This window comes from Coregonus clupeaformis, chromosome 31, assembly GCF_020615455.1.
Source record: "Coregonus clupeaformis isolate EN_2021a chromosome 31, ASM2061545v1, whole genome shotgun sequence".
Lineage (NCBI taxonomy): Eukaryota > Metazoa > Chordata > Actinopteri > Salmoniformes > Salmonidae > Coregonus > Coregonus clupeaformis.
The window spans coordinates 17,496,635-17,522,709 of record NC_059222.1 but is presented as its reverse complement, the minus strand read 5'-3'; the positions used below and the strand labels follow the sequence as shown (position 1 = coordinate 17,522,709).

Here is a 26,075-nt window from a genome sequence, read left to right as displayed (position 1 = left end):
TGCCAAGAGAGGAACGCCCACCAAAACTCAGGGACCAGGCAAGGAGGGCATTAATCAGAGAGGCAACAAAGAGACCAAAGATAACCCTGAAGGAGCTGCAAAGCTCCACAGCAGAGATTGGAGTATCTGTCCATAGGACCACTTTAAGCCGTACACTCCACAGAGCTGGGCTTTACGGAAGAGTGGCCAGAAAAAAGCCATTGCTTAAAGAAAAAAATAAGCAAACACGTTTGGTGTTCGCCAAAAGGCATGTGGGAGACTCCCCAAACATATGGAAGAAGGTCCTCTGGTCAGATGAGACTAAAATTGAGCTTTTTGGCCATCAAGGAAAACCCTTTGTCTGGCGCAAACCAAACACCTCTCATCACCCCGAGAACACCATCCCCACAGTGAAGCATGGTGGTGGCAGCATCATGCTGTGGGGATGTTTTTCATCGGCAGGGACTGGGAAACTGGTCAAAATTGAAGGAATGATGGATGGAGCTAAATACAGGGAAATTATTGAGGGAAACCTGTTTCAGTCTTCCAGAGATTTGAGACTGGGACGGAGGTTCACCTTCCAGCAGGACAATGACCCTAAGCATACTGCTAAAGCAACACTCGAGTGGTTTAAGGGGAAACATTTAAATGTCTTGGAATGGCCTAGTAAAAGCCCAGACCTCAATCCAATTGAGAATCTGTGGTATGACTTAAAGATTGCTGTACACCAGCGGAACCCATCCAACTTGAAGGAGCTGGAGCAGTTTTTCCTTGAAGAATGGGCAAAAATCGCAGTGGCTAGATGTGCCAAGCTTATAGAGACATATCCCAAGAGACTTGCAGCTGTAATTGCTGCAAAAGGTGGCTCTACAAAGTATTGACTTTGGGGGGGTGAATAGTTATGCATGCTCAAGTTTTCAGTTTTTTTGTCTTATTTCTTGTTTGTTTCACAATAAAAAATATTTTGCATCTTCAAAGTGGTAGACATGTTGTGTAAATCAAATGATACAAACCCCCAAAAAAATCAATTTTAATGCCAGGTTGTAAGCAACAAAATAGGAAAGATGCCAAGGGGGGTGAATACTTTCGCAAGCCACTGTATTCTGGATGTCACGATCGTCTGAGGAAACGGACCAATACGCAGCGCGTGGAGTGAACATGATGACTTTATTTAAATAAAAGCAACCACGAAAACAACAAACAAATGACGAATGTGAAGTCCTACGGTACACTGACCAAAAGGAACAAAAACCCACAAACCCAACAAGAAAACATACAGATTAAATATGGCTCCCAATCAGAGATAACGAGCCGACAGCTGACACTCGTTACCTCCGATTGGGAGTCTTAGACCAAACCTAGAAATACACACAACAGAACTACCAACATCGAAATACACCCAAATACCCAACAAAACAAAATACACCCTGGCTCAAATATCAAAGTCCATGGAGCCAGAGTGTCACACTGGACGTGACGTACATTTCACTAGGGAACCCCCTGTCATGCAAAACATAATATGTACTGTACTTCTAACAATTTCTGATCAATGAAATTAAACCGCTTTCTGAATACTTGATGGGATGAGGGGTCAAGAAAACTAGCTCGGATCCAAACTGAATTGCTCTCTTTCGTGAAGTGAAACAACTGTGAAATGTAACAATTCAATTTGGATCCCCCCAGGCTACAATAGCACAACAAACAGCCATGCATCTTATACAGAGGCAGGACCTAACACAGGATCTACAGAATCCCATACAGGCAAGTGCATATGATGTATGCAGTCTTAAGAAGGCAATGACCTGGACAGGATGCTCCTGCGACCTATGTATTCTCTATGCATGAAAACACTACAGAAATCTCCAAACTGACCCATGGCCTGGCTGCAGTATAGCGGATCATGATGTGGCTGAAACGTTGTCACCAATAATTCACATGGGAGCATAGAATGCAGTGTACAGAGTCTCTTTTCACCTTGTATTGAAAATGTATTGATGTCCAGCACCTGCTCAAAGACAATGGGGTTGTGTCCTAAATGGCACCCTATTCCCTACATAGTGCACTACCTTTTACCCGGGCCCATAGATGTTACCCACCTCCTTCTGTAGTGTTGCTCTGGACCCAGGTACTGACTGGTGATTGGCCAAGCTCATTGCTACAGGAAACGCTCATGTTGTACCAGGTCATGGCCTGTAACCCCGGGACATCACTCTGGAACGGAGGAGCTGTAGCGTTGATTATCCTAGCCAGCCTGACCTCTCCCCTCCTTCGGCTCACCTCTTTCACCTTGAAGAGAGCACAGGGAAAAATATAGGTTCTATGTTCATCACAACAGTAGCCTACTGTAGACAGACATTTAGGATATAATTTTCTTACAAAAAGATACATTTGTGCAAAAATATCACAAAGTTGTTTAGGAACAACACTAAACAACCCTTAGGCAGGGCTTCAAATAAACACTGATAAACATTTGTTTGAATTGACAACTGACTGATGCTATCAGCAAGTTGTGTATTTGGACTGGTGCCGTCTCTCTGTTGCCTGATGACTCATACTGAATTGAATTCCTCTGCTTTATCTATCACAACATACATTCATTCAGACTGCCATCCTAGAAGTCCTCTCTGCTGACGTCAAAGTGAGGGGCGTTGTACAAAACAAGCCATCAGCGAGTATCAAAGCCAATGACTATTTCAGAAACTGCGCTTTACCCACGTGTTCAGGCTCTGGCCCAACCCATCGGTTTCTGGGACCAATCAAAACGGTTTGAATGTGTTCGCATTCGAGAAGTCATCAGGTAGGAGATCAAATCCAGACTTATCGTGGAAAAGAAACGTTAGTGGGCGTGGCGTTTGGCCGGAGCACTGTGGATGGGTAGCCAGGCTAGTCTCTCTGTGTCATCATACACTATCTAGGCAGAGAGTGTGGAGCTTTGCTTACCCTGATCTGGCAGGTAGTGAGTGGGGAGAATCCATCGTGTCCAGGGGTCCATCTCAGAACAAGTTTGTTAGATTCACGTTGTATCACTGTGACCTCAGAGACAGGAGCTGGAAGCACTGCAAACATACCAAACACAATCCATCATCACGAGAGAAGGAGCATTAGAATCATCTTTATTTGCCAAGTACATTTACATGAACTAGAACATTTACCTGAAATGGTGCTGCCAGAATAAACAGAATATACAGACAGAATATATTGATGATTATAAAGTGGGTGGTTCGAGCCCTAAAAGCTGATTGGCTGACAGCCGTGGTATATCAGACCATATACCACAGGTATGACAAAACATGTATTTTTACTGCTCTAACTACGTTTGTGACCAGTTTATAATAACATTAAGGCACCTCTGGGGTTTGTGGTATATAGGCCATATACCACACCCCCTCGGCCTTATTGTTTAAATAGAATCCCCATACACAATAAATACAGCCAAAACAGCAATCCATAAGTTAACAAAGAAAACCAAAAAACACCCGAGCAGCGACCTAACCCCGTGGCTGCCTCACCGGGCACCACCCACTGAGATATAAGGCACTATTATTGCTCAGACAGCTTGACGTGTCTGAATGTGCACTCAAAAAGATCAAATCCCATATTCACAAAACATCTCAGAGTAGGAGTGCTGAACTAGGATGATCTCCCCTGTCCATGTTATCTTATTCAATCAGTTGAAAGTGTGGGAGGAGACTTTGGAGTCCACATTACCTTTAATGTTGACGTTTGCTTCCCTGGAAGTAGTGACACCTTTCTGGTTGTGGGCCTCACAGCTGAATTGGGTATACTTGTCCACACCTACAGACAAAAACATAACACAGCAGAACATGTTAACTGAATTGTACAGAAGGATAAGGTAATGGAACACGTTTTATAATGATAATGCTTCCAATGTAAAGTTGAACTTTGTGTATAACCAAATAAAAGTATGGTGGAGTAGTAGTGTGTGTCCTTATTCATCTCTTCAAGTTCAACTTGGTGAACTCAACCACTGAAATGTTTCAATTGAAACTTTTACAAACAATACATTTATCATGGGCATACAGTACAGAAACTACTACAAGGCAATAGAAAGTAAGTCAAGGTCTTGATAACGTTCATGCCGCTACCAACTACCACACAAACAGAAACCAATTTTCATATTGTGTCAGCTGCAAAATTCACATATCAAAAAATGTGATACAAGCCAACTAAAGCCACTTTTTCATTTCACTCCCTTCCACTTAACTCCTGAAAGTAGATGTCACTTATAATAGTTTACCATTAGCAGAATACAGGGCTACATGTACTGTAGTGGGTAAAGTGTTAGGCCATGAAAAAGGCTGATGAGAGCTGTGTCAGCTTGATAGGGGGAAGAGCTTCAGTCCCAAGTAGGCCTAAAGAGAATTAGTGATGTGAGTGGTTGAGTGGTTTGCTGTGAGTGTGAGATAAAACACTGTAAACCACATTCATCCTTGAATCATCCTTTTTAGAACATAGGCCTAGTACCTACATATAGAGAGTCAAGTGTCATGTTAGTTGGCGAGTAAAGTGTCAGGTTAGATTATAGCAGTACCTCAACAATAAACAAAACTTTTGCATCTTTCCACTTTGCAATCGCTTCTGCACTACTAGAGTCCAGACTGGACCAATGGCATCTCTCTCAATGCCTGGGTTCTTTCCCCTGGCTACCACCACACAGTCCCAGTGTTTAAACCCTGCATCTACCCAGCGTAGGCCTGCTCCATATAATGTCCCTTTTGTGTTGTTTTTTTCCACACTGTCCAGTGTTTCATGCTTGGAAACCTTTTCCACAACAATGTACTGTTTGCTCTGCCTTCAAGCTCGGAAATCGTTCCACAATGCACTGCTTGCTCTGCCCATGAGAGCTGACTGGAACTGGAAACAGCTTGGCTTGTTGTTGTTTACATTTTTCGGAATATCAAATTAATGTGTTCTGTACTGTACCCTCACTGTGATTCTACATTAGCCTTTACCAATTTAAACTTCTACCACCACCATACAACAGACTTTTAGACTGCTGAAGCAAGTACACACATTTTCTTCAGGACATTTACCTTTTCTAGTTTTGTTTACTTTCCTCTGAATATCTAATGAGCCTGTTGTCTTGGTGAGGTGTAGAGACATGATGTACAGAGTATAATGGGTAATGTACACTCTTAGAAAAAAAGGGTTCCAAAAGGGTTCTTCGGCTGTCCCCATAGGAGAACCCTTTCTATTTCCAGGTAGAACCCTTTTGGGTTCAATGAAGAACCCTCTGTAGAAATATATCCAACAAACACCGGCTTCGAGGGCATTATCACTTTTATACAACGGGTTACCAACATATTCAAATAATGATTTTCATTAAAAACATTATTTTGATAAATGTATTCGTACTATTTCATCCTTCCACAAGATATAGTCCCGACACAAATCTAGGGTTGCTAGAGACACGACCCAGTCGTTCCTTCTTTTTGTTCCCTTGCCATACTGACTGGCAACGTTCTTATCCCTTGCTTGCTAGCTAACCAACTACGGCTAATTTACAGTCGCGTCAAAAAGTGCAGCCAGAATAACAGCAAAGTAGCTGCATTTGCATTTGTTTAAGCTGTTTTCTAGTTAGATTTATTTGGATACATCCATAACAATGAGCTTATGATGCGCGACTTTGCCTGCTCACTGTTCAGTCAAAAGAAAGACAATCCATGACATTCATTTGAGCTGATTTTAATAAATTAAACCATACATTCTCTTTATTATCCACCACAGCTGAAAAAGCTATAGCTACTTATTGTATGTCACATTTATCTGTACATTCCCCTGGATGGTGCATTGGTTGAAATATCTGTCGGAGTCTGTGCTTCTACTTCTGCTGCCTTGCTTCAGCCTTTTGGGTGTTGATGGTGCTGCAGTGTTCTCTTTGCCACATCTGTCTCGTTAGGGTATGGAGCCTCTCACTCAGTTATCAAGGCAGTCAAACATTGACATTTTAAACAAGTGAGTTTCAAAAGTACTGAAGCTTACCTCCTAAGCCCATTATAAGGTCTACATAAATACCTACAAATCCTTTATAAACTAAAACCTTATGTTTTGGTAAAACTATGATCAAAGTTTTGACATCTCTCAAAGTCACATGATCTCTCTCATGTTTACTCAGAGTTACTAAATACTTCCAGCAGGATTGAAGCTCTTCAAAAAGACAAATAAACTAACCTCCCATTAGAAACTGAGAGAGGCTGTAGACAAGCCAGCGTACGGTCACACACACACACACAGAGAGAGAGAGAGAGAGAGAGAGAGAGAGAGAGAGAGAGAGAGAGAGAGAGAGAGAGAGAGAGAGAGAGAGAGAGAGAGAGAGAGAGAGAGAGAGAGAGAGAGAGAGAGAGAGAGAGAGAGAGAGAGAGAGAGAGAGAGAGAGAGAGAGAGAGAGAGAGAGAGAGAGAGAGAGAGAGAGAGAGAGAGAGAGAGAGAGAGAGAGAGAGAGAGAGAGAGAGAGAGAGAGAGAGAGAGAGAGAGAGAGAGAGAGAGAGAGAGAGAGAGAGAGAGAGAGGGGGGGGGGGGGGGGGGGGAGAGAGAGAGAGGAGAGAGAGAGAGAGAGAGAGAGAGAGAGAGAGAGAGAGAGAGAGAGAGAGAGAGAGAGAGAGAGAGAGAGAGAGAGAGAGAGAGAGAGAGAGAGAGAGAGAGAGAGAGAGAGAGAGAGAGAGAGAGAGAGAGAGAGAGAGAGAGAGAGAGAGAAAGAGTTACTCAGTCTATGATACTGGTTTTATAGAGCAGAAAAGGCTTTTTTGGCAAACCAAAGTTTAAGTCTATTTCAGGCAACAGCGAAAGAGCCAAATCTAGTAAACAACAACCAAGCTTCCAGCTTCCCTTTCTAGAGAAGACATTGTGTGTAAGTCCCAAATGGCACCCCATTCCCTATATAGTGCATTACGTTTGACCAGAGTCCTATGGCCCTGGTGAAAAGTAATTCACTATAAAGGGAATGGGGTGCCATTTGGGACACATACAGAGAAGAAACAGCGTCTTTCAGAGGGCCTTTCAACTCACAGATCATTCAATAAGTACTAAAGAGTCCAAATAAAAAGACAACACACGAAGCAAAAGGTCAGACACTTGCTCTTCACACCCACTCCATTTATTGGTGGCGGTCCTAGACAACTCCTGCAGCTCAAAACAGAATCTCTTGAGACTTGCAAGTGACCATTCCAACTAAAAGGCTAACAACATTGAAACTGGTTGTTTAGTGGATACCGGTAAATGCATAGCGAGAGTGAGTGGGCTGAAATGCATATAGAGAGTGAGTGGGCTGGAGTGAGCCAAAACTGTGTTCAAATACTATTTGAAATCTTTCAAATACTTTTAGCATTGCTTTAGTCTGCCTAGAGTGCCAAATGGACAGGGATTTGCACTTTTGCAACTATTCTATTGGTTCCATTTAGTCAGGCAACCTCAATCAAGCCCAGATGTATGATCTCTCTATAACCAGTGAGCCAAATGTATGATCTCTCTGTAACTAGCCCTGGAAGTATTGCATTGCGGTTCCAAGTCCAACAAACAGTGTGTAATTATCCGGTTTGGCAAGGTTCCATTCTATTTCTATGGTTCCATTCTACCAGGATTTCACTGCTGAACTGACCTGGTTGCAGAACAACCTCATATAGCCCAGCATGAGACCCAAATGGCACTCTATTCTCTATATAGTGCACTACTTTTGACCAGGTTCCACTGGGTTGTGGTCAAAAGGAGTACACTTGGGGACACACATCTCAGATATTTTCTTCTGCTCTTTTTTATATCAATGCATCACATTTTGCCCCCGATTTCTTTTTCAATTTTCGACTGAAGTAGCCTATTCCATTCCATCTTTGAATACACTGTAACATATTTGTTCCCTTTGTGCTCTGAGGAGATTGTGGGCATGTAATGTGGCCATGGTCTGACCCTGTACTGTGCCTCTGGGGACTAAGTTTGTAAATCATTATGTAACATGTATTGTTCTGGGAGAGAACAGTGGCTGACTGGACTTTAATATACAGAAAGGAAAATGGTCCGTATTTGAGGGAGGAAAGGCTACCCATAACAACAGTAGGCTACCACCCTAGTAACAAAAGCTGAACAGGCCCAAACTTCAATCAGAATCAGAATCGAGTCAGAAAAGGAAAGGAAACTGGTCAGTGTTAGTGGGAGGAAAGGCTACCCGTAACATCCAGAGATGTGGATGTAAGTAAACCCTGCCAGCCTGCAGCCAGGCAGTCCCCAGCCAGCTCCCCTTTAAATCCCCTCCCTGTAAAGCAGAGCGGGGTGGTGGGCCGTCCCGTGAATGAGGCCTTTGTCCAGGGAGCCATCCCCCGATCCGTCTATCTCCTCTACAACCCCCATCACACACACACACACGCTCACAACCCCAGCCATGTCACACACTAGGAAAAAGCACAACTCTGGCCTCTAACCCTTCACCTCCCAGCCAGTAGCCCCACAACTCACCACTGTGTCTAGACTACTAAAGGCCCCACAACTCACCACTGTGTCTAGACTACTAAAGGCCCCACAACTCACCACTGTGTCTAGACTACTAAAGGCCCCACAACTCACCACTGTGTCTAGACTACTAAAGGCCCCACAACTCACCACTGTGTCTAGACTACTAAAGGCCCCACAACTCACCACTGTGTCTAGACTACTAAAGGCCCCACAACTCACCACTGTGTCTAGACTACTAAAGGCCCCACAACTCACCACTGTATCTTTGAAAGACAGGGTCCTGAAAAAGGGAAGTTTATTTTTTTGCTGAGTTTATTTTCTCTGAGTTATGTTCACCAAGGGTGACAAAAAACTGTCCTAAATCAATTTAGAACTGGACCGGAGAGGCCCACCCACCTCTCCAGTCTGACCAGAGGGATATCGTGGTCAACAGTGTCGAATGCAGAACTTCAATCCAAGGATACAAGGACAGATAGCTGTTTGACATCTGTGTTGGCAATAAGATAATTTACCACTTTAATTAAGGCTGTCTTTGTGCTGTGGTGGGCACAAAAACCAGATTAGAATTTTTCAAAAATACAGTTGGCACTTTAAAAAATAATTTAGCTGTTTGAAAACCAATTTCTCAAGAATTTTGCTTAAGAATGGAAGGTTGGAGATTGGCCGAAAATTGCTAAGAGCTGAAGAATATAAATTACTTTTCTTCAGAAGGGGTTTCACCATAGAAGTTTTTAGTGCAGTGAGGAAAGTGCCTGTGAACAGGGAGTGATTAACAATAGCTTGCACTTCTTCAGATATGCAATTAAAACAGTTTTGAAGAAGGTGGTGGGGACAGGAATGAGAAGGCAGGTGGAAGACTTAAGTTTTGATATCACTTTCCTGAGCATGTCTGTGTCAACCAGGGAAAGTAACTCCATAGTGCCTTTGCGTGGTCTAAGGCACATATCATCAAACTTCTCATCAGGTCTTTCTTGACTGATACCCAGCCTAATGTTTGTTATCTTATCTCTGAAATATGCCACAAACTCATCACATTTAGATGTGGAGGAAAGTTCACATAGGTTTGCGGGGGTAGGATTTATCAGGCCATCAATTGTCGAGAAGAGCACTCTCGTTTTATTCTGATTATTAGTGATCAAGTTAGAAACATTTCCCCATCTGGCATTTCTAATTGCCTTGTTATATATGCCAAGTTGCTTTCTCAGAATATTATAATGTCCTGCAACTTTGACTTTCTCCACTTCTACTCTGCAATTTCTCTTTAGTAGATTTGTTTCCTCAGTCATCCAAGGGGCTCTCCGTTTGGATGTGGCCCTTTTCAACCTTACTAGAGTTATGGCATCAATGGTTGCCCTTAATTTGCTATTAAAGTTATCAACTAAATCATCATAAGAAGAAGGCAGAATAGGTGATGGTGTATTGTTCATACACTCAATAAAATCTGTAGCAACTTCAGAGGTAAGAAGCGTTTCTTAATAATGTGTTCAGTATTACCCTATGGGCAACAAAGGTAGTAAAAAAATACACAGTGGTGATCAGATAAAGTAACATCAATAATAGAGGATATGTCTGAAGACAGCCATGTTTCAGTGAGTAATCATTATGAGGTAATTCATGAGAAAGGTTTTACTAGTGATTGCTATAACATTTAAAAGCGCCATATTCAATGCTCTGCCTCTGGGGCATCTGCCTCGAGGTAACCAATGGAATAACAACCAAATGATTAACGTTACAACAATGTTTTCTGACAGTCTCCAATCTATCAGAATGGTAGGATATGACAGTTTGTATAAACTCACTAGAAGGCGGAGTTAGAAGAACATAAATGAGCCTATTCACAATAACTATAGTGCCATTTCTATAGGAGTTGATATGGTTTCCAAGTCCTCTGTTGCTTATTCTGACAGGGAAAACTTGAGCGCTACCAGACCCTGTTAGTGCTGGGTGATTTGAAAAGCCATAGTCAATCGATCAATAATATAATAATACACTTAGTAAAAATGTTCCTCTTTAATTTAGAATCTGTAGAAATTATGAGAACAGAAAGGTTCAGAACTTTTGTGAAACTTCACAGAACAGTTGAAAAAATAAGTTGGAAGTAGAAGTCTAAGAATTGTTGTCCATTAGTTTACTCCAATTAGAGGAGGGGTGGTAGGGTTAGGGGAAAATACAATTAAATATGGGTGATTGGAAATGATGCAAACAATTACATTGATAGAACCCACAATCTATATGCAATATTAAAGCTGATCTACCGGTAATTAAAGAATGCTTGGCCCCAGGGCACCAAGTAAATTAGCTGCTGTAAATTGCATAGAGCCAATGTTGTGTTTTCACATTGAAGAGAGGTGTTTGTCTGTGGGAGAACCTAAAGGAGGCATGTAACTTAAAGTTTTATGCTCACAACACTGCTCACGCTTCAAGATATTTATTACTAATCATTAAGGCCCCTTTAGGTGTTTTGGAGCATTTCAATGGTGCAGTCTCCACTCTGTCAGTCCAGGATTCAAATCATAACTAACTTAGCAAATATCCAGGCCAAAATGTTAAAGCTTTACTCAGTCTTTTTGACACGCAACACATGCCCATTCATCAAACCACACAAACCATTCTCCTTGCACAAAAAGCTTATCTTGACCCCTGACAGTATCATATTCCTCCCCACCAAGACTAACTGAAAGGATCCATTTCCCCCAATAACCAACATGGTTATCTTAGATTACAGTCCACACATACAGACACACACACACAGGCATTGTTAAAGCATGAGTGAGTCCGGTTGAAAGTGGTCAGCTATTCAGCAGTGTAACCCAGGGGGCCCACGGTGACAGTGAACATGGTGATACATCTCTATGTGGTAGCAGGACAGAGAGGGAGAAAGGGGGGATAGTGCAGAGAGAGAGAGAGAGAGAGAGAGAGAGAGAGAGAGAGAGAGAGAGAGAGAGAGAGAGAGAGAGAGAGAGAGAGAGAGAGAGAGAGAGAGAGAGAGAGGAGAGAGAGAGAGAGAGAGAGAGAGAGAGAGAGAGAGAGGAAAATGGAGAGCAGAGGGAGAGAGAAAGAGATGGGGGAAAGAGAGAGTGGGAGAGAGAGAAAGAGATGGGGGAAAGAGAGAGTGGGAGAGAGAGAGAGATGGGGGAAAGAGAGAGTGGGAGAGAGAGAGAGATGGGGGAAAGAGAGAGTGGGAGAGAGAAAAGAGATGGGGGAAAGAGAGAGTGGGAGAGAGAGAAAGAGATGGGGGAAAGAGAGAGTGGGAGAGAGAGAAAGAGATGGGGGAAAGAGAGAGTGGGAGAGAGAGAAAGAGATGGGGGAAAGAGAGAGTGGGAGAGAGAGAAAGAGATGGGGGAAAGAGAGAGTGGGAGAGAGAGAAAGAGATGGGGGAAAGAGAGAGTGGGAGAGAGAGAAAGAGATGGGGGAAAGAGAGAGTGGGAGAGAGAGAAAGGGAGAAACAGACGCTGAGGCTGCAGATAGACTGACACCACAGTATTCAGACCTCCAACACATCTCTGCTACAGCTGAGTAGGACACAGCTCTGCACATTTTACACCGATCACACACACACACACACACACACACACACACACACACACACAAACACTGACACGAATGTCCTTTACCATCTCTTCTGAATAACAAAATGTGCCAGACTGCCAGGACATTCAGTGATATGAGGAAACCGTATTCCTTCCATAAACCACAACACAAGTTCATCTTGGTCCTTCTACTCTCTTTCAGTCTTACTTTCTCTATATATCTATCTCTCTATCTCTCTATATATATTTTTTCTTTTCTTACATGAAACAATTAACTTTAATGAAATAACAAGGTAATTTACTTCAGATAAGGTGAAAAAATTGTTAATCAATAATATTCACACAGAACAAAACATTTCCCTTAATAGACCTATGCACTCATTTCCTTTAGGACTTGGGGGAAAAAACCCAACTCAACATTGCAAAACATAACATGACCTACATGTGGCGTTATAAAGGAGAGATTCAGGTGAGCTGCTAAGATCCCTATTCAATCAATGACCTGAATTCAAAGTTTAGAGAAATCGGCAAAGCGCGGAGTGGAATTCCACTTTCTTTCTTTTAAGAGGTTTTCTAGGCCTTAGGAGAGAGGCTAAGCGTGTGTCCCAAATAGCACCATATTCCCTATGTAGTGCACCACTTTAGACCAGAGGCTCTGGTCAAAGGTAGTGCACTTTATAGGGAATAGGGTGCCATTTGTGATGCAAACTAAGATGATGGAGCAATAGAACAATACAATACACCTCCAGACTCTATGTGAAACCCAGAAAGAGGTACTGAGATAATATTGGCAGCCACAGTTCAATACTTCATATGAAAGCAAGATATTGTATGTGCATATGTGTGTATGTGCATGTGTGTATGTGCATATGTGTGTATGTGCATGTGTGTGTGCATCTGTGTGCGCATGTCTACGCACGCGTGTGTGCTCATCTGTGCATGCGCCTGTGCATGTGCCCGTGTGTGTGCGTGTGTGTGCGCGTGTCTCTCTCTCACCTGCTACAGTGTAGTTGCTGGGGGAGGGCGTAACGTACCCCATCTCAGACACTCCATTGCGTAGCCAGTGGATCATGATAGGATTCGGGGGACCCACCGCTTCACACGACAGGTTAAAGGGGCTGTTACGAGTTACGTTCCTGTCATCTGGTTGTCTGGTGAACGTTGGTAGACCTAAAAACACACACAGACAAACAGAGTACATGTTTGAGATCGACTACATTGCAGTCAGGCTATGCAGAATCCCCTTTCATCACAAATAACTACTTATTATGATCAGTGATTCTACGCCTCATCTTGCTCAAACTGATCCCCTAAAACACACAGTATATTGGAACCAGTCATGGAAAACCTTGTCATCCATTTAATGCACTCGTATGATGTTGGGACTCACCTTCGACCTGGATGCTGATAGGCTGGGACTCTATCACTTTGTCAAAGACTCTCAGTCTACAGCGGTAGTCCCCAGCGTCAGCTCTCTGCACACGAGTTATGCTGAGACACACAAGTAGTGGAAAAATTTAGCAACCAGACATTTCAGAACTTTTTCACCTGATTTATCATACTGATTCCACTCTCTGTGTCTTTTTGTGTTTGTTTTTCTATGCTCTGACGAAGGTCGATTGTGACCGAAAGCTTGGCAGTTTAACTTTAAAAAATGGCAAGGATCTAAGTATCCAAATGCTATTTTCTTCACGTGCTGTGTCTGCCAAGAATGTCCCCTGCTCCCACTCCAATGCTCCGGTCACAGTTACCTGACGGTGGACAGTAGGGTCATGATCCCGTGTGTGACGGTCTGTAGTTCATTGATGACCACCTGCAGGTTTTCAGCCAGCTCCATGTTGTTCTTCCTCCACAGCACGGTGAGGTCCAGGTTGGCGTCAGGGACGTCGATGGAGCAGTTGAACTTGGCCTCGTGGCCCTCGGATAGGTGCACTGACCCCACCGTGGGCTTGAACCTGGGTGGAATCAAATAGAATAGAATTGAGTTGAATTAAATGGAAGTTGAGTTGAGTTGAATGTTGTTGAATTTTACAGTTGCAACTGAAATATTAAATCAGTAAGATGTGCATTTGAACCTCAGAGGATAGCACATGCATTGATTAATACAAATACATATTTCCAAAGGGGTTCTGAATGGTAAAACAAATAACATCTACAGTGCTATGAAAAAGTATTTGCCCCCTTTCTAATTTTCTCTACTTTTGCATATGTGTGATACTGAATGTTATCAGATCTTCAACCAAAACCTAATATTAGATAAAGGGAACGTAAGTGAACAAATAACACAACAATTACATATTTATTTCATAAACAAAGTTATGCAACACCCAATTCCCCTGTGTGAAAAAGTAATTGCCCCCTTACACTCAATAACTGGTTGTGCCACCTTTAGCTGCATTGACTCCAACCAAATACTTCCTGTAGTTGTTGATCAGTCTCTCACGTCGCTGTGGAGGAATTTTGGCCCACTCTTCCATGCAGAACTGCTTTAACTCAGTGACGTGTGGGTTTTCAAGCATGAACTGCTCGTTTCAAGTCCTGCGACAACATCTCAATTGGGATTAGGTCTGGACTTTGACTAGGCAATTCCTGGAAGACTTGCCTTAATAGAAGGTACCATGAATTTTAAGAGGACTAGAGGCCTAGTCAAAGTCCAGACCTAATCCCAATTGAGATGTTGTGGCAGGACTTGAAACGAGCAGTCCATGCTTGAAAACCCACACGTCAGTGAGTTAAAGCAGTTCTGCATGGAAAAGTGGGCCAAAATTCCTAAACAGCGACGTGAAAGACTGATCAACAACTACAGGAAGCATTTGGTTGGAGTCATTGCAGCTAAAGGTGGCACAATCAGTTATTGAATGTAAGGGGGCAATTACTTTTTCACACAGGGGAATTGGGTGTTGCATAACTTTGTTTATGAAATAAATATGTAATTGTTGTGATATTTGTCCACTTATGTTCCCTTTATCTAATATTAGGTTTTGGTTGAAGATCTGATAACATTCAGTATCACAAATATGCAAAAGTAGAGAAAATTAGAAAGGGGGCAAATACTTTTTCATAGCACTGTACCTAATGATGATATTAAAAAGACAACAAGAAAAAGTTACAACCCCAACAATACAAACAAGTTATTGATAGATAGTAACCTCAGCTTCCTGATGTCGTTTTGGCTGAGCTGGACCCTCGGGGCATGGGCTGGTATGATGAGGGTCTCGGGGGGTACGGTGGGCTGGGGGGACCGACCCTGACGTCCTGGCATGCGGGGAGAGACACTGCCACGGCCAAGTCCTCCAGAGACACGGTAAACATAGGGACTCCCATGATGCTCAGCTGTATGTGAGCAGGAAGGGACGGTCATTTCCAAACGCCTGTTACAGTATTATAGAGCTTCTCTGTCATTTCTCCTACCTTAGATCAATAGTCAATACCTGTATATACTGCATTTCTCACAAAAACAAAAAACACCAAATAACTTCACAGGGGGATTGGAGAATAATCTGCAATTGAAACTAGTGTTTCAGTTCCCTACATTTACTCTTTTGCCCTCAGAGTTGGAACTACTCAAATGATTCAAGCCACCCTGATTAGCCTAACTCAAATGGAAACAAACTGTATTGAGACTGTATAGGAGGAGGTGGAACAGTTCATTTGTTAATTTGATATTCAATACCACTCTGCATTTGTTTCTCCCTCTCCCTGTCTAAGCAGAGGAATCTCCCAAATATCTGGAGTATTTCAGTAATATTCCAGGTCCTCCCTTGGATCTCAGCCAAGTGATATTCGTATAGCCTAATCCCAGGTCTGTTTATCCTGTCTTGCCTAGACAGCAAAAAACTGATATGGGAGGAGCCAAATATTTGTATGGCCATATCCTAATAAAATCTCAAGACAGGCTACTGCCACTTAGCCAGGTCCCAGATCTGTTTTTGCTGTCTTGCAAACTCCTATGGTCATACTCAAGTTCAACAACCAGCACAGATCTAGGACCAGGCTAACCCTTACAACAACAAAAAAACATGAATAAAATCATGTGAAAAAAACACCTTCCAATTTCACACGTGAACAAATCAAGTGAAAATGTTAATGTAAAAAAAACTAATACATTTATTTGTTGAGATTTTCAGTCAGAGACATGTAGTTTTCGGACACGTGTGAAGTTTCACATGTAAAAATTGTATATGTGCTTTTCCATCGTGAATTTTTTTTTGACCACGTGACAATTTTTGGGGGACATTTTTATTTTCACCACTTCCAGCTACATCTGGTCTCCCATCCAGGGACCATCCCTGCTTACCTTCTGAGGCAAACTAGCAGTGCTATGTTGCTAGTATGAATGTGCCAAAACTTGCAACTGGAAAAAAGGCAGCTAAGGCCAAGGTAACATAACCAAAGATAGGGAAAATTGCAGGAAAGAGGAAAGAGGGATGTGTTTTATTTAATAGCGTTATCCCCCCCAAAAATCACGTAAAACATTTTTTTTGCATTAATTTACAATTCATTTGTTCTCACATTTTGAAATGATTTCCTTGCAATATTTTGTTTTGCTATCAATACTTTGGGGTTTATGTTTTGCTTTCAATATAATTATTTTTGTTTGCAACATGTTAACATCATCTCATGTGAGGAGAATAACATTATTTCAACACCAGATTTTAAAGCTGCTAATTTGATTTTTACGTGATTGTTTTTCACATGTGAACATGAAATTCTACAGTTGAAGTCGGAAGTTTACATACACTTAGGTTGGAGACATTAAAACTTGTTTTTCAACCACTCCACAAATGTCTTGTTAACAAACTATAGTTTTGGCAAGTCGGTAAGGACATCTACTTTGTGAATGACACAAGTAATTTTTCCAACAATTGTTTACAGACAGATTATTTCACTGTATCACAATTCGAGTGGGTCAGAAGTTTTTCAACCACTCCACATACACTAAGTTGACTGTGCCTTTAAACAGCTTGGAAAATTCCAGAAAATGATGTCATGGCTTTAGAAGCTTCTGATAGGCTAATTGACATCATTTGAGTCAATTGGAGGTGTACCTGTGGATGTATTTCAAGGCCTACCTTCAAACTCAGTGCTTCTTTGCTTGACATCATGGGAAAATGAAATGAAATCAGCCAAGACCTCAGAAAAAAAATTGTAGACCTCCACAAGTCTGGTTCATCCTTGGGAGCAATTTCCAAACGCCTGAAGGTACCACGTTCATCTGTGCAAACAATAGTACGCAAGTATAAACACCATGGGACCACGCAGCCGTCATACCGCTCAGGAAGGAGACGCTTTCTGTCTCCTAGAGATGAACGTACTTTGGTGCGAAAAGTGCAAATCAATCCCAGAACAACAGCAAAGGACCTTGTGAAGATGCTGGAGGAAACAGGTACAAAAGTATCCATATCCACAGTAAAGGAGTCCTATATCGACATAACCTGAAAGGCCGCTCAGCAAGGAAGAAGCCACTGCTCCAAAACCGCCATAAAAAGCCAGACTACGGTTTGCAACTACACATGGGGACAAATATCGTACTTTTTGGAGAAATGTCCTCTGGTCTGATGAAACAAAAATAGAACTGTTTGGCCATAATGACCATCGTTATGTTTGGAGGAAAAAGGGGGTTGCTTGCAAGCCGAAGAACACCATCCCAACTGAGAAGCACGGGGGTGGCAGCATCATGCTGTGGGGGTGCTTTGCTGCAGGAGGGACTGGTGCACTTCACAAAATAGATGGCATCATGAGGAAGGAAAATTGTGTGGATATATTGAAGCAACATCTCAAGACATCAGTTAGGAAGTTAAAGCTTGGTCGCAAATGGGTCTTCCAAATGGACAATGACCCCAAGCATACTTCCAAAGTTGTGGCGAAATGGCTTAAGGACAACAAAGTCATGGTACTGGAGTGGCCATCACAATGACAAGACCTCAATCCTATAGAAAATGTGTAGGCAGAACTGAAAAAGCGTGTGCGAGCAAGGAGGCCTACAAACCTGACTCAGTTACACCAGCTCGGTCAGGAGGAATGGGCCAAAATTCACCCAACTTATTGTGGGAAGCTTGTGGAAGGCTATCCGAAACGTTTGACCCAAGTTAAACAATTTAAAGGCAATGCTACCAAATACTAATTGAGTGTATGTAAACTTCTGACCCACTGGGAATGTGATGAAAGAAATTAAAGCTGAAATAAATTATTCTCTCTACTATTATTGTCACGAACTCTGATGCGGATGTGGTGCGAATCAATAGCAGGACACAGGAGCTCAGGTAATCCAGACTTTACTAGAAAATCCAAAAATCATAACACGGGTCAAACAACCCGGAGGCGAAACATACGCCACAGTGCGTAAAACACTCCCAAACCGAACTGCGCACGAACAATAGTGCGATGGTAAAACAAAGAGAGTCTAGCAAACAGCACTGCACCAAACGACAGGAAAACAATTACACACAACACATGACAAACAAATGGAACTATATATATGGTACATAATCACACTAACAGGGAACAGGTGCACAACAACTAGACAAAACCAAACGAACATCGAAAACATCCAACGGTGGCAGCTAGTACTCCGGAGACGACGACCGCCGAAGCCTGCCCGAGCAAGGAGGAGGAGCAGCCTCGGCCGAAACCGTGACAATTATTCAGACATTTCACATTCTTAAAATAAAGTGGTGATCCTAACTGACCAAAGACAGGGACTTTTTACTAAGATTAAATGTCAGGAATTGTGAAAAACCGAGTTTAAACGTATTTGGCTAAGGTGTATGTAAACTTCCGACTTCAACTGTATATGTCAAAGTGAGATTCACATGTGAAAGTGTTACATTTAGCAGACGCTCTTATCCAGAGCGACTTACATGAGCAATTAGGGTTAAGTGCCTTGCTCAAGGGCACATCGACAGATTTTTCACCTAGTCGGCTCGGGGATTAGAACCAGCGACCTTTCGGTCGCTAAGCTACCTGCCGCCGAAACTGCATATCCAATTTTCACATGTGAAAGTTTTTAACATGTGAAACAACAATTTCCTCGCATGTGAAAAGGTGGTGTTAACATGTGAACTCTAAATTTATACATGTGAATATATGGTTTCATGTGTGAAATTTAAGCTCATAAAAACTTTTTTTAAGGGAACTGACACCAGCTTTCACTGGGACAGAGAGGAAGGAGGAAATACCAGCAGTTCAGAGTTTAAATAATCTGTTATCAGAGGAAGCAAACTGTTCTGCCTCCCTGGAAGCAATGGTCCACTGTGTTAGTAACAGGCCAAACCTGTTCTCTCACTTCTCCTCTACACACACAGTGTCATAGGCTACATACCCTACATATACCTAGAGAAGGGGGTGAAAATAGATACAGTAGAGTATCACAATATTATTTTTGTAGATTTTATATTGATACTGTGAGTCCAATAATCGATTTGTAAAAATAGAAGAAAAATAATAATAATAATATATATATATATATATATATATATTTATTTATATATTTTTGCTAGGTATTTAACGTTAGCTAGCGCTAGTTGGGTGTACCTGCGCCAAACCTCTGGTATATTTCTCATCCTATAGCTCAGGGGTACTCAACTCTTACCCTACAAGGTCCAGAGCCTGCTGGTTTTCGGTTCTACCTGATAACTACTGTGTATACATGTTAAACATGAGAGGAGGAGAATAAAAGAGGGATTCATCTATTCAGCACTGCACAAACTCCTTACCATAGGTCCCTAGACGAGTCAAGCAGACATCACAGATTAGCAAAACCCTTAACAATACATCAAAACACTACACTGCAGTGGAACAGAAACTGCACATTGGAATGTAGGGGTGCCCTACAGGTTTGTGCATTCCAAGTAACTGGTCAGACTTAGAATCCTTCAGAAGTTGCACTGGATGCTTCAGGGAAGTCATATAAACTCCAGAATCCAGGCCATTTGTAATCACTACCACCTGGATTTGGCCTTATAAAAGCCTGACAAGCACATACTGCAGGCTGGGATTAAAGATACACTCTGTAGGATGATGTAATACCATCAAAGATTGGGCTGGGCCCGTACAAAAACATAAACAAATGGATCCGAAGATATTTCCACATGCAAATAGCACTGGATTTCTAAACACAGCAAAAAAAGAAACGTCCCTTTTTCAGGACCCTGTCGTTCAAAGATCATTTGTAAAAATCCAAATAACTTCACAGATCTTCATTGTAAAGTGTTTAAACACGGTTTCCCATGCTTGTTCAATGAACCATAAACAATTTAAGAACATGCACCTGTGGAACAGTCATTAAGACACTAACAGCTTACAGACAGTAGGCAATTAAGGTCACAGTTATGAAAACTTAGAGGACACTAAAGAGGCCTTTCTACTGACTCTGAAAAACACCAAAAGAAAGATGTCCAGGGTCCCTGCTCATCTGCGTGAACGTGCCTTAGGCATGCTGCAAGGAGGCATGAGGACTGCAGATGTGGTCAGGGCAATAAATTGCAATGTCCATACTGTGAGACGCCTAAGACCGCGCTACAGGGAGACAGGACGGACAGCTGATCGTCCTCGCAGTGGCAGATCACGTGTAACAACACCTGCACAGGATCGGTACATCCGAACATCACACCTGCGGGACAGGTACAGGATGGCAACAACAACTGCCCGAGTTACACCAGGAACGCACAATCCCTCCATCAGGTGCTCAGACTGTCCGCAATAGGCTGAGAGAGGCTGGACTGAGGGCTTGTAGGCCTGTTGTAAGGCAGGTCCTCACCAGACATCACCGGCAACAACGTCGCCTATGGGCACAAACCCACCGTCGCTGGACCAGACAGGACTGGCAAAAAGTGCTCTTCACTGACGAGTCGTGGTTTTGTCTCACCAGGGGTGATGGTCGGATTCGCATTTATCGTCGAAGGAATGAGCGTTACACCGAGGCCTGTACTCTGGAGCGGGATCGATTTGGAGGTGGAGGGTCCCCCAGAAATGTCCAGGAACTTGCAGGTGCCTTGGTGGAAGAGTGGGGTAACATATCACAGCAAGAACTGGCAAATCCATGAGGAGGAGATGCACTGCAGTACTTAATGCAGCTGGTGGCCACAGATACTGACAGTTACTTTTTGACCCCCCCTTTGTTCAGGGACACATTATTCCATTTCTGTTAGTCACATGTCTGTGGAACTTGTTCAGTTTATGTATCAGTTGTTGAATCTTGTTATGTTCATACAAATATTTACATATGTTAAGTTTGCTGAAAATAAACGCAGTTGACAGTGAGAGGACGTTTTTTTTGCTGAGTTTATAAGCCTATTTTGAAGTGTTCAAGGTATTTGATGAGAACAACTTTACTTTTGTCCAATGAAAACCACAACATAAACAATTGAGTACTGGGGGTTTATTTTTAAGGTAATAAACAAGTACTTGTAAAAGTATTTGTTGGAAGCCTACTAATTAGCCTAATTTTGAGACCCTTTGTAACCCTCACTAAGGATACATGTAAATGTGTGTTTCAAATGTTTTACCAAATACATGTTCACAAGAAATCACTCTATGGAATTTACAATCGACCAAATCTTAAACTCAAGTTTCAAAATGACCAAATATGAAACATCGACAATGAATTGCTTGAAAAACAGAAGTTGATTTTCATCAAAGACATAATGAACTTTTGACAGAAAAAGTTGTTCAAAGCCCTTCAAACCCCAACAATTGTTACATTGCAACTTACCACTGGCCAGATTCCCCCAAATTATGCCAACACTGGTAGTAAGTAAAATAGTCCATAGATTGATCGTAGTCGACTTTTTCGCCATAGTAAATAGTGTGCAGCGCGCAGACAATAGGATTTTATCCGCTACCAACTCCTCTCCAATAAAAATTAAAAGTATCCAATTATTTTCTAGAAGTCGTATTGGAAGGATCTGACACGTTAACACAAGTAGTTATCATTATCATTTCTCAACATCATTGAATAACACTGAAACTTATTTTGCTCTAGAATCCACTTTTAAAACAGCTGTTTTCGTCCGTATTAGAACCTCACTAGTATTCTGCCAGCAGCACAAACGATGACGCCATATCGAATGGTAAGGCCAAAACCTTCAAAATAAAGGACAGTATTATGAAACAACAATGCAATTTTTACATTTACGTCATTTAGCAGACGCTCTTATCCAGATTGACTTACAATTAGTGAGTGCATAAATTTTTTCATACTGGCCCCCCGTGGGAAATGAACCCACAACCCTGGCGTTGCAAGCACCATGCTCTACCAACTGAGCTACATGGGGCTAACTCATTCAAAAGATATTGCATTTTAATCAATGGCCACTTTTATTATGCCAACAAGAAATGTATGAAAACAAATAAAAAATATGGTTTTCTATATATATATTTAAGACCAATAATGAAAAAATGCTATGTTATGTTGAGAATATTGGGCTGTAGAGAGAAAACTTTTCTACCTGTCTCAGCTAAAGTGGGGTGGGAAATACTCAGTAGGGTTTCTACTAACCAAATATGTGTCGTTTTGGAGGGGGACTGTGTTATAGACACATGCATTTAGTCATGCATGTTATATTCATTACAAAACCATAAATGAATGTACTGTTGCTGTGTTGAATGTCAGTTGGAAAGAAAAAACACTGTAACACTTTTTGTTGCTTACCCTGTTTGCTTCCAGTGTGAAATAAAATTACGTTCCATACTAGACTTCCATGCACTCTTGCCTTGCTCTGATGGAGGTGCCAAATATCGATTATTAGCAGTTGATTAGTCGAGAAGCCAACTGCTTCAAAGACAATGTAAATATTGATGGCGTGGCATACCTAATAACGACCTAGATGAACCTAATGGTGATGGTAATACCTGCACCTTTACACATTTAAATCAGCCCAAGGCCAGCCTTGACATGAGCCAAAAAATGCATCAGGTCAGTCACTTTGCCTGGCAAATAAAATACTTTTGAGGCAGTATCCAAGAAAAATCATGTTGCGATATGTTTATATCACCCCAGTTATGCATAGCCTTACAAGGATTTTCTTAAACCCACCTTGGTCGCAATTAATCCAAAGGTTCGTTTCTTGGACTTGGGTTTTGGACTGATTCATGGATCATATAGCCCATCTCTCCAAATTGTCATTTGTGAGAAAATACAAGTGATTATTACTTGGCCTTTGTCTTATTAGAAGTCCTGTCTTATTTACTTATTCTCTAAAGCAGTCTTATTAGGTCTCTAAAGCAATCTTATTAGAGGGCAATGTGTATACTTTGTCACAATGGCATACAAGAGTACGTTTTATATGAGTTATCAGTATCAAGGCTCAGGATAAGACCCAGATGCAGACAGTTCGAAATATCAAACGTTTATTGACAAAAACAGTGGGCAAGCAAACGACAGCTCAAGGGCAGGCAGAGGTCAGTAATCCAGAGTCCGAAAGGTACAGAAACGGCAGGCAGGCTCAGGGTTGGGGCAGGCAAAGGTCGGTAATCCAGAACAGTGTCACAAGGTAAAGAACGGCAGGCAGGGTCAGGGCAGGCAGAATGGTCAAAACCAGGAAAAAAGGGACTGGAGCAAACCAAGAGTGCGGGTAAGCTTGACGAGACAAGACGAACTGGCAACAGACAAACAGAAAACACTGGTATAAATACACAGGGGATAATGGGGACAAATGGGAGACACCTGGTGGGGAGTGGAGACAAGCACAAGACAGGTGAAACCGATCAGGGTGTGACAATCAGAGAGAAAATGACTACGTAATACATTTAACACTCTACAGAAAATGCCTTTGCAAGCGTTATTATACTGTGTACTAATAGACTGGTTAATATTCATAACATTTAACTTATAAATAAATGAGATTTTCATTTTAATAAAAAACGTATTTTGTGTTTCTTTTGTGGTTGTTGAGCGCGTATTAAGTTCAGTACCAGGTCCTTTAAAGCTGTGTTGCTGGATATGTATGAGTCCCCCTCCAAAACGATACATATTTACTATTACAGTGTATTGGGGGCTATGGAGGGGGCGGAGTGAAAAGCCATCAGCAGGCCGCGCTACACAGTCCCCTTCTAAAACTAACCAATAGAGACCCTACAAAATATTTTCCACCCCACTTTAGCTGAGACATGTAGAAAAGTTTTCACTCTACAAGCCAATATGTATCCCATGTACAGTCTATTACAGTGTATTGCATAGGGGGCTAGGTATGTACAGAGTATGTACGACACGGTCCCCCTACAAAACAACACATATCTAAATAATACAATATTTAAATTAATACATGTCAAATTATCCATTTTTTTAAGGTGCTTGTAATGCTTTGAAAAACTGTTGTACTGCACTAGAGTGCGAAAAAATAAATAGATATTCCCAGATTTGAGCAATTCTTTGCAGGCGGACTCTTATTTTGAAAAAGAACATTTGCGTTCGCACTGCCACATAATATCCTGCTGCTTGGAGAACAATAATAAACTCCATGATCGGAAATCACATTTCTCTGACAACTATGTGCTACTATTCTGCCAGCAGCACAAATTATGACGTGTTGTTGTATGGTAATGAGAAAACCTTCAAAATAAAAGTCCACGTTTCAAAACATTTAAACGTCAATAACTTGTAATCAATGGCCATTGTTATGGTGCTTATAAGCAAATGCAAGAAGATATTCATTAAATAAATCAGAAATATGTTTAAAAAAACATTTTTATAGACCACTATCGAAAACTACAATGTTCAGACTGGTATATTCACAATATTGGGCTGTATTCTTTGTGCCAATGTAAAAGTGGCATTGGGAGTAGTAAGTAGGGTCTGTAGAATCTACCACAATTTAATGCTCTATGTTATTGCCTAAGTTGTTGGGAAAGTGGTCACATTTTCAGTTGTGTGGGTTCTACAATCCTGCCGAGTTGCATGAAATTTGACAAATCGGTAATGGTCGTTATAGCCCTAAGTGGACTGGCCATCTTGGAACACAACAACTATTCCTTCACAATCTGTCTTTAAACTAGTGTAGAGGCCGTGTCCGAAATCTGTCTTGCCTTTTACTTACTAAAACTACATACTGTGTACTAATTGTACTACATAATATTTACAACATACTGTATAGGAAAAAAAGTTATAGGACCGGTGCTAGGCGCTGATTCAGCATTTTGAGGTCTTAGCACAAGGCCAGCGGCCAACAATGTTCTGTTTAGTCTTTACTGCAGTGGGCTAAATCAGGGTCACGCAGAGTGTTTCTTGGCAGTCTTAAACAAATCTAGTTTGAAACAAAAGTATACGCCTCACACACATGGGCTTAAAAAAAGAAGACGCCTGTACCACGTCAGAAATAGAGTTGAAATGTATTACATTTTGAGTTTTCATCCCAATATTACACATTATATACAGTGGGGAGAACAAGTATTTGATACACAGACGATTTTGCAGGTTTTCCTACTTACAAAGCCTGTAGAGGTCTGTAATTTTTATCATAGGTACACTTCAACTGTGAGAGACGGAATCTAAAACAAAAATCCAGAAAATCACATTGTATGATTTTTAAGTAATTAATTTGCATTTTATTGCATGACATAAGTATTTGATCACCTACCAACCAGTAAGAATTCTGGCTCTCACAGACCTGTTAGTTTTTCTTTAAGAAGCCCTCCTGTTCTCCACTCATTACCTGTATTAACTGCACCTGTTTGAACTCGTTACCTGTATAAAAGACACCTGTCCACACACGCAATCAAACAGACTCCAACCTCTCCACAATGGCCAAGACCAGAGAGCTGTGTAAGGACATCAGGGATAAAATTGTAGACCTGCACAAGGCTGGGATGGGCTACAGGACAATAGGCAAGCAGCTTGGTGAGGAGGCAACAACTGTTGGCGCAATTATTAGAAAATGGAAGAAGTTCAAGATGACGGTCGATCACCCTCGGTCTGGGGCTCCATGCAAGATCTCACCTCGTGGGGCATCAATGATCATGAGGAAGGTGAGGGATCAGCCCAGAACTACACGGCAGGACCTGGTCAATGACCTGAAGAGAGCTGGGACCACAGTCTCAAAGAAAACCATTAGTAACACACTACGCCGTCATGGATTATAATCCTGCAGCGCACGCAAGGTCCCCCTGCTC

At 41.8% G+C, this 26,075-nt stretch overlaps 1 protein-coding gene across 1 annotated transcript in view; it reads right to left on the bottom strand.

Moving 5' to 3' along the window:
- LOC121547668 (tyrosine-protein kinase Mer) overlaps positions 1-21,990 on the bottom strand; it is a 52,617-nt gene extending 30,627 nt beyond the window's left edge. The window contains exons 1-8 of the mRNA XM_041859042.1: positions 21,682-21,990; positions 15,119-15,302; positions 13,721-13,924; positions 13,360-13,460; positions 12,966-13,139; positions 3,688-3,774; positions 2,920-3,035; positions 2,076-2,265 (exon numbers count right to left, since the gene is read on the bottom strand). Coding sequence (XP_041714976.1) covers positions 2,076-2,265; positions 2,920-3,035; positions 3,688-3,774; positions 12,966-13,139; positions 13,360-13,460; positions 13,721-13,924; positions 15,119-15,302; positions 21,682-21,766 — 1,141 coding nt within the window. The 5' untranslated portion in view covers positions 21,767-21,990. The remainder of the gene's footprint in view (positions 1-2,075; positions 2,266-2,919; positions 3,036-3,687; positions 3,775-12,965; positions 13,140-13,359; positions 13,461-13,720; positions 13,925-15,118; positions 15,303-21,681) is intronic.
- Positions 21,991-26,075: the final 4,085 nt, after the last annotated feature.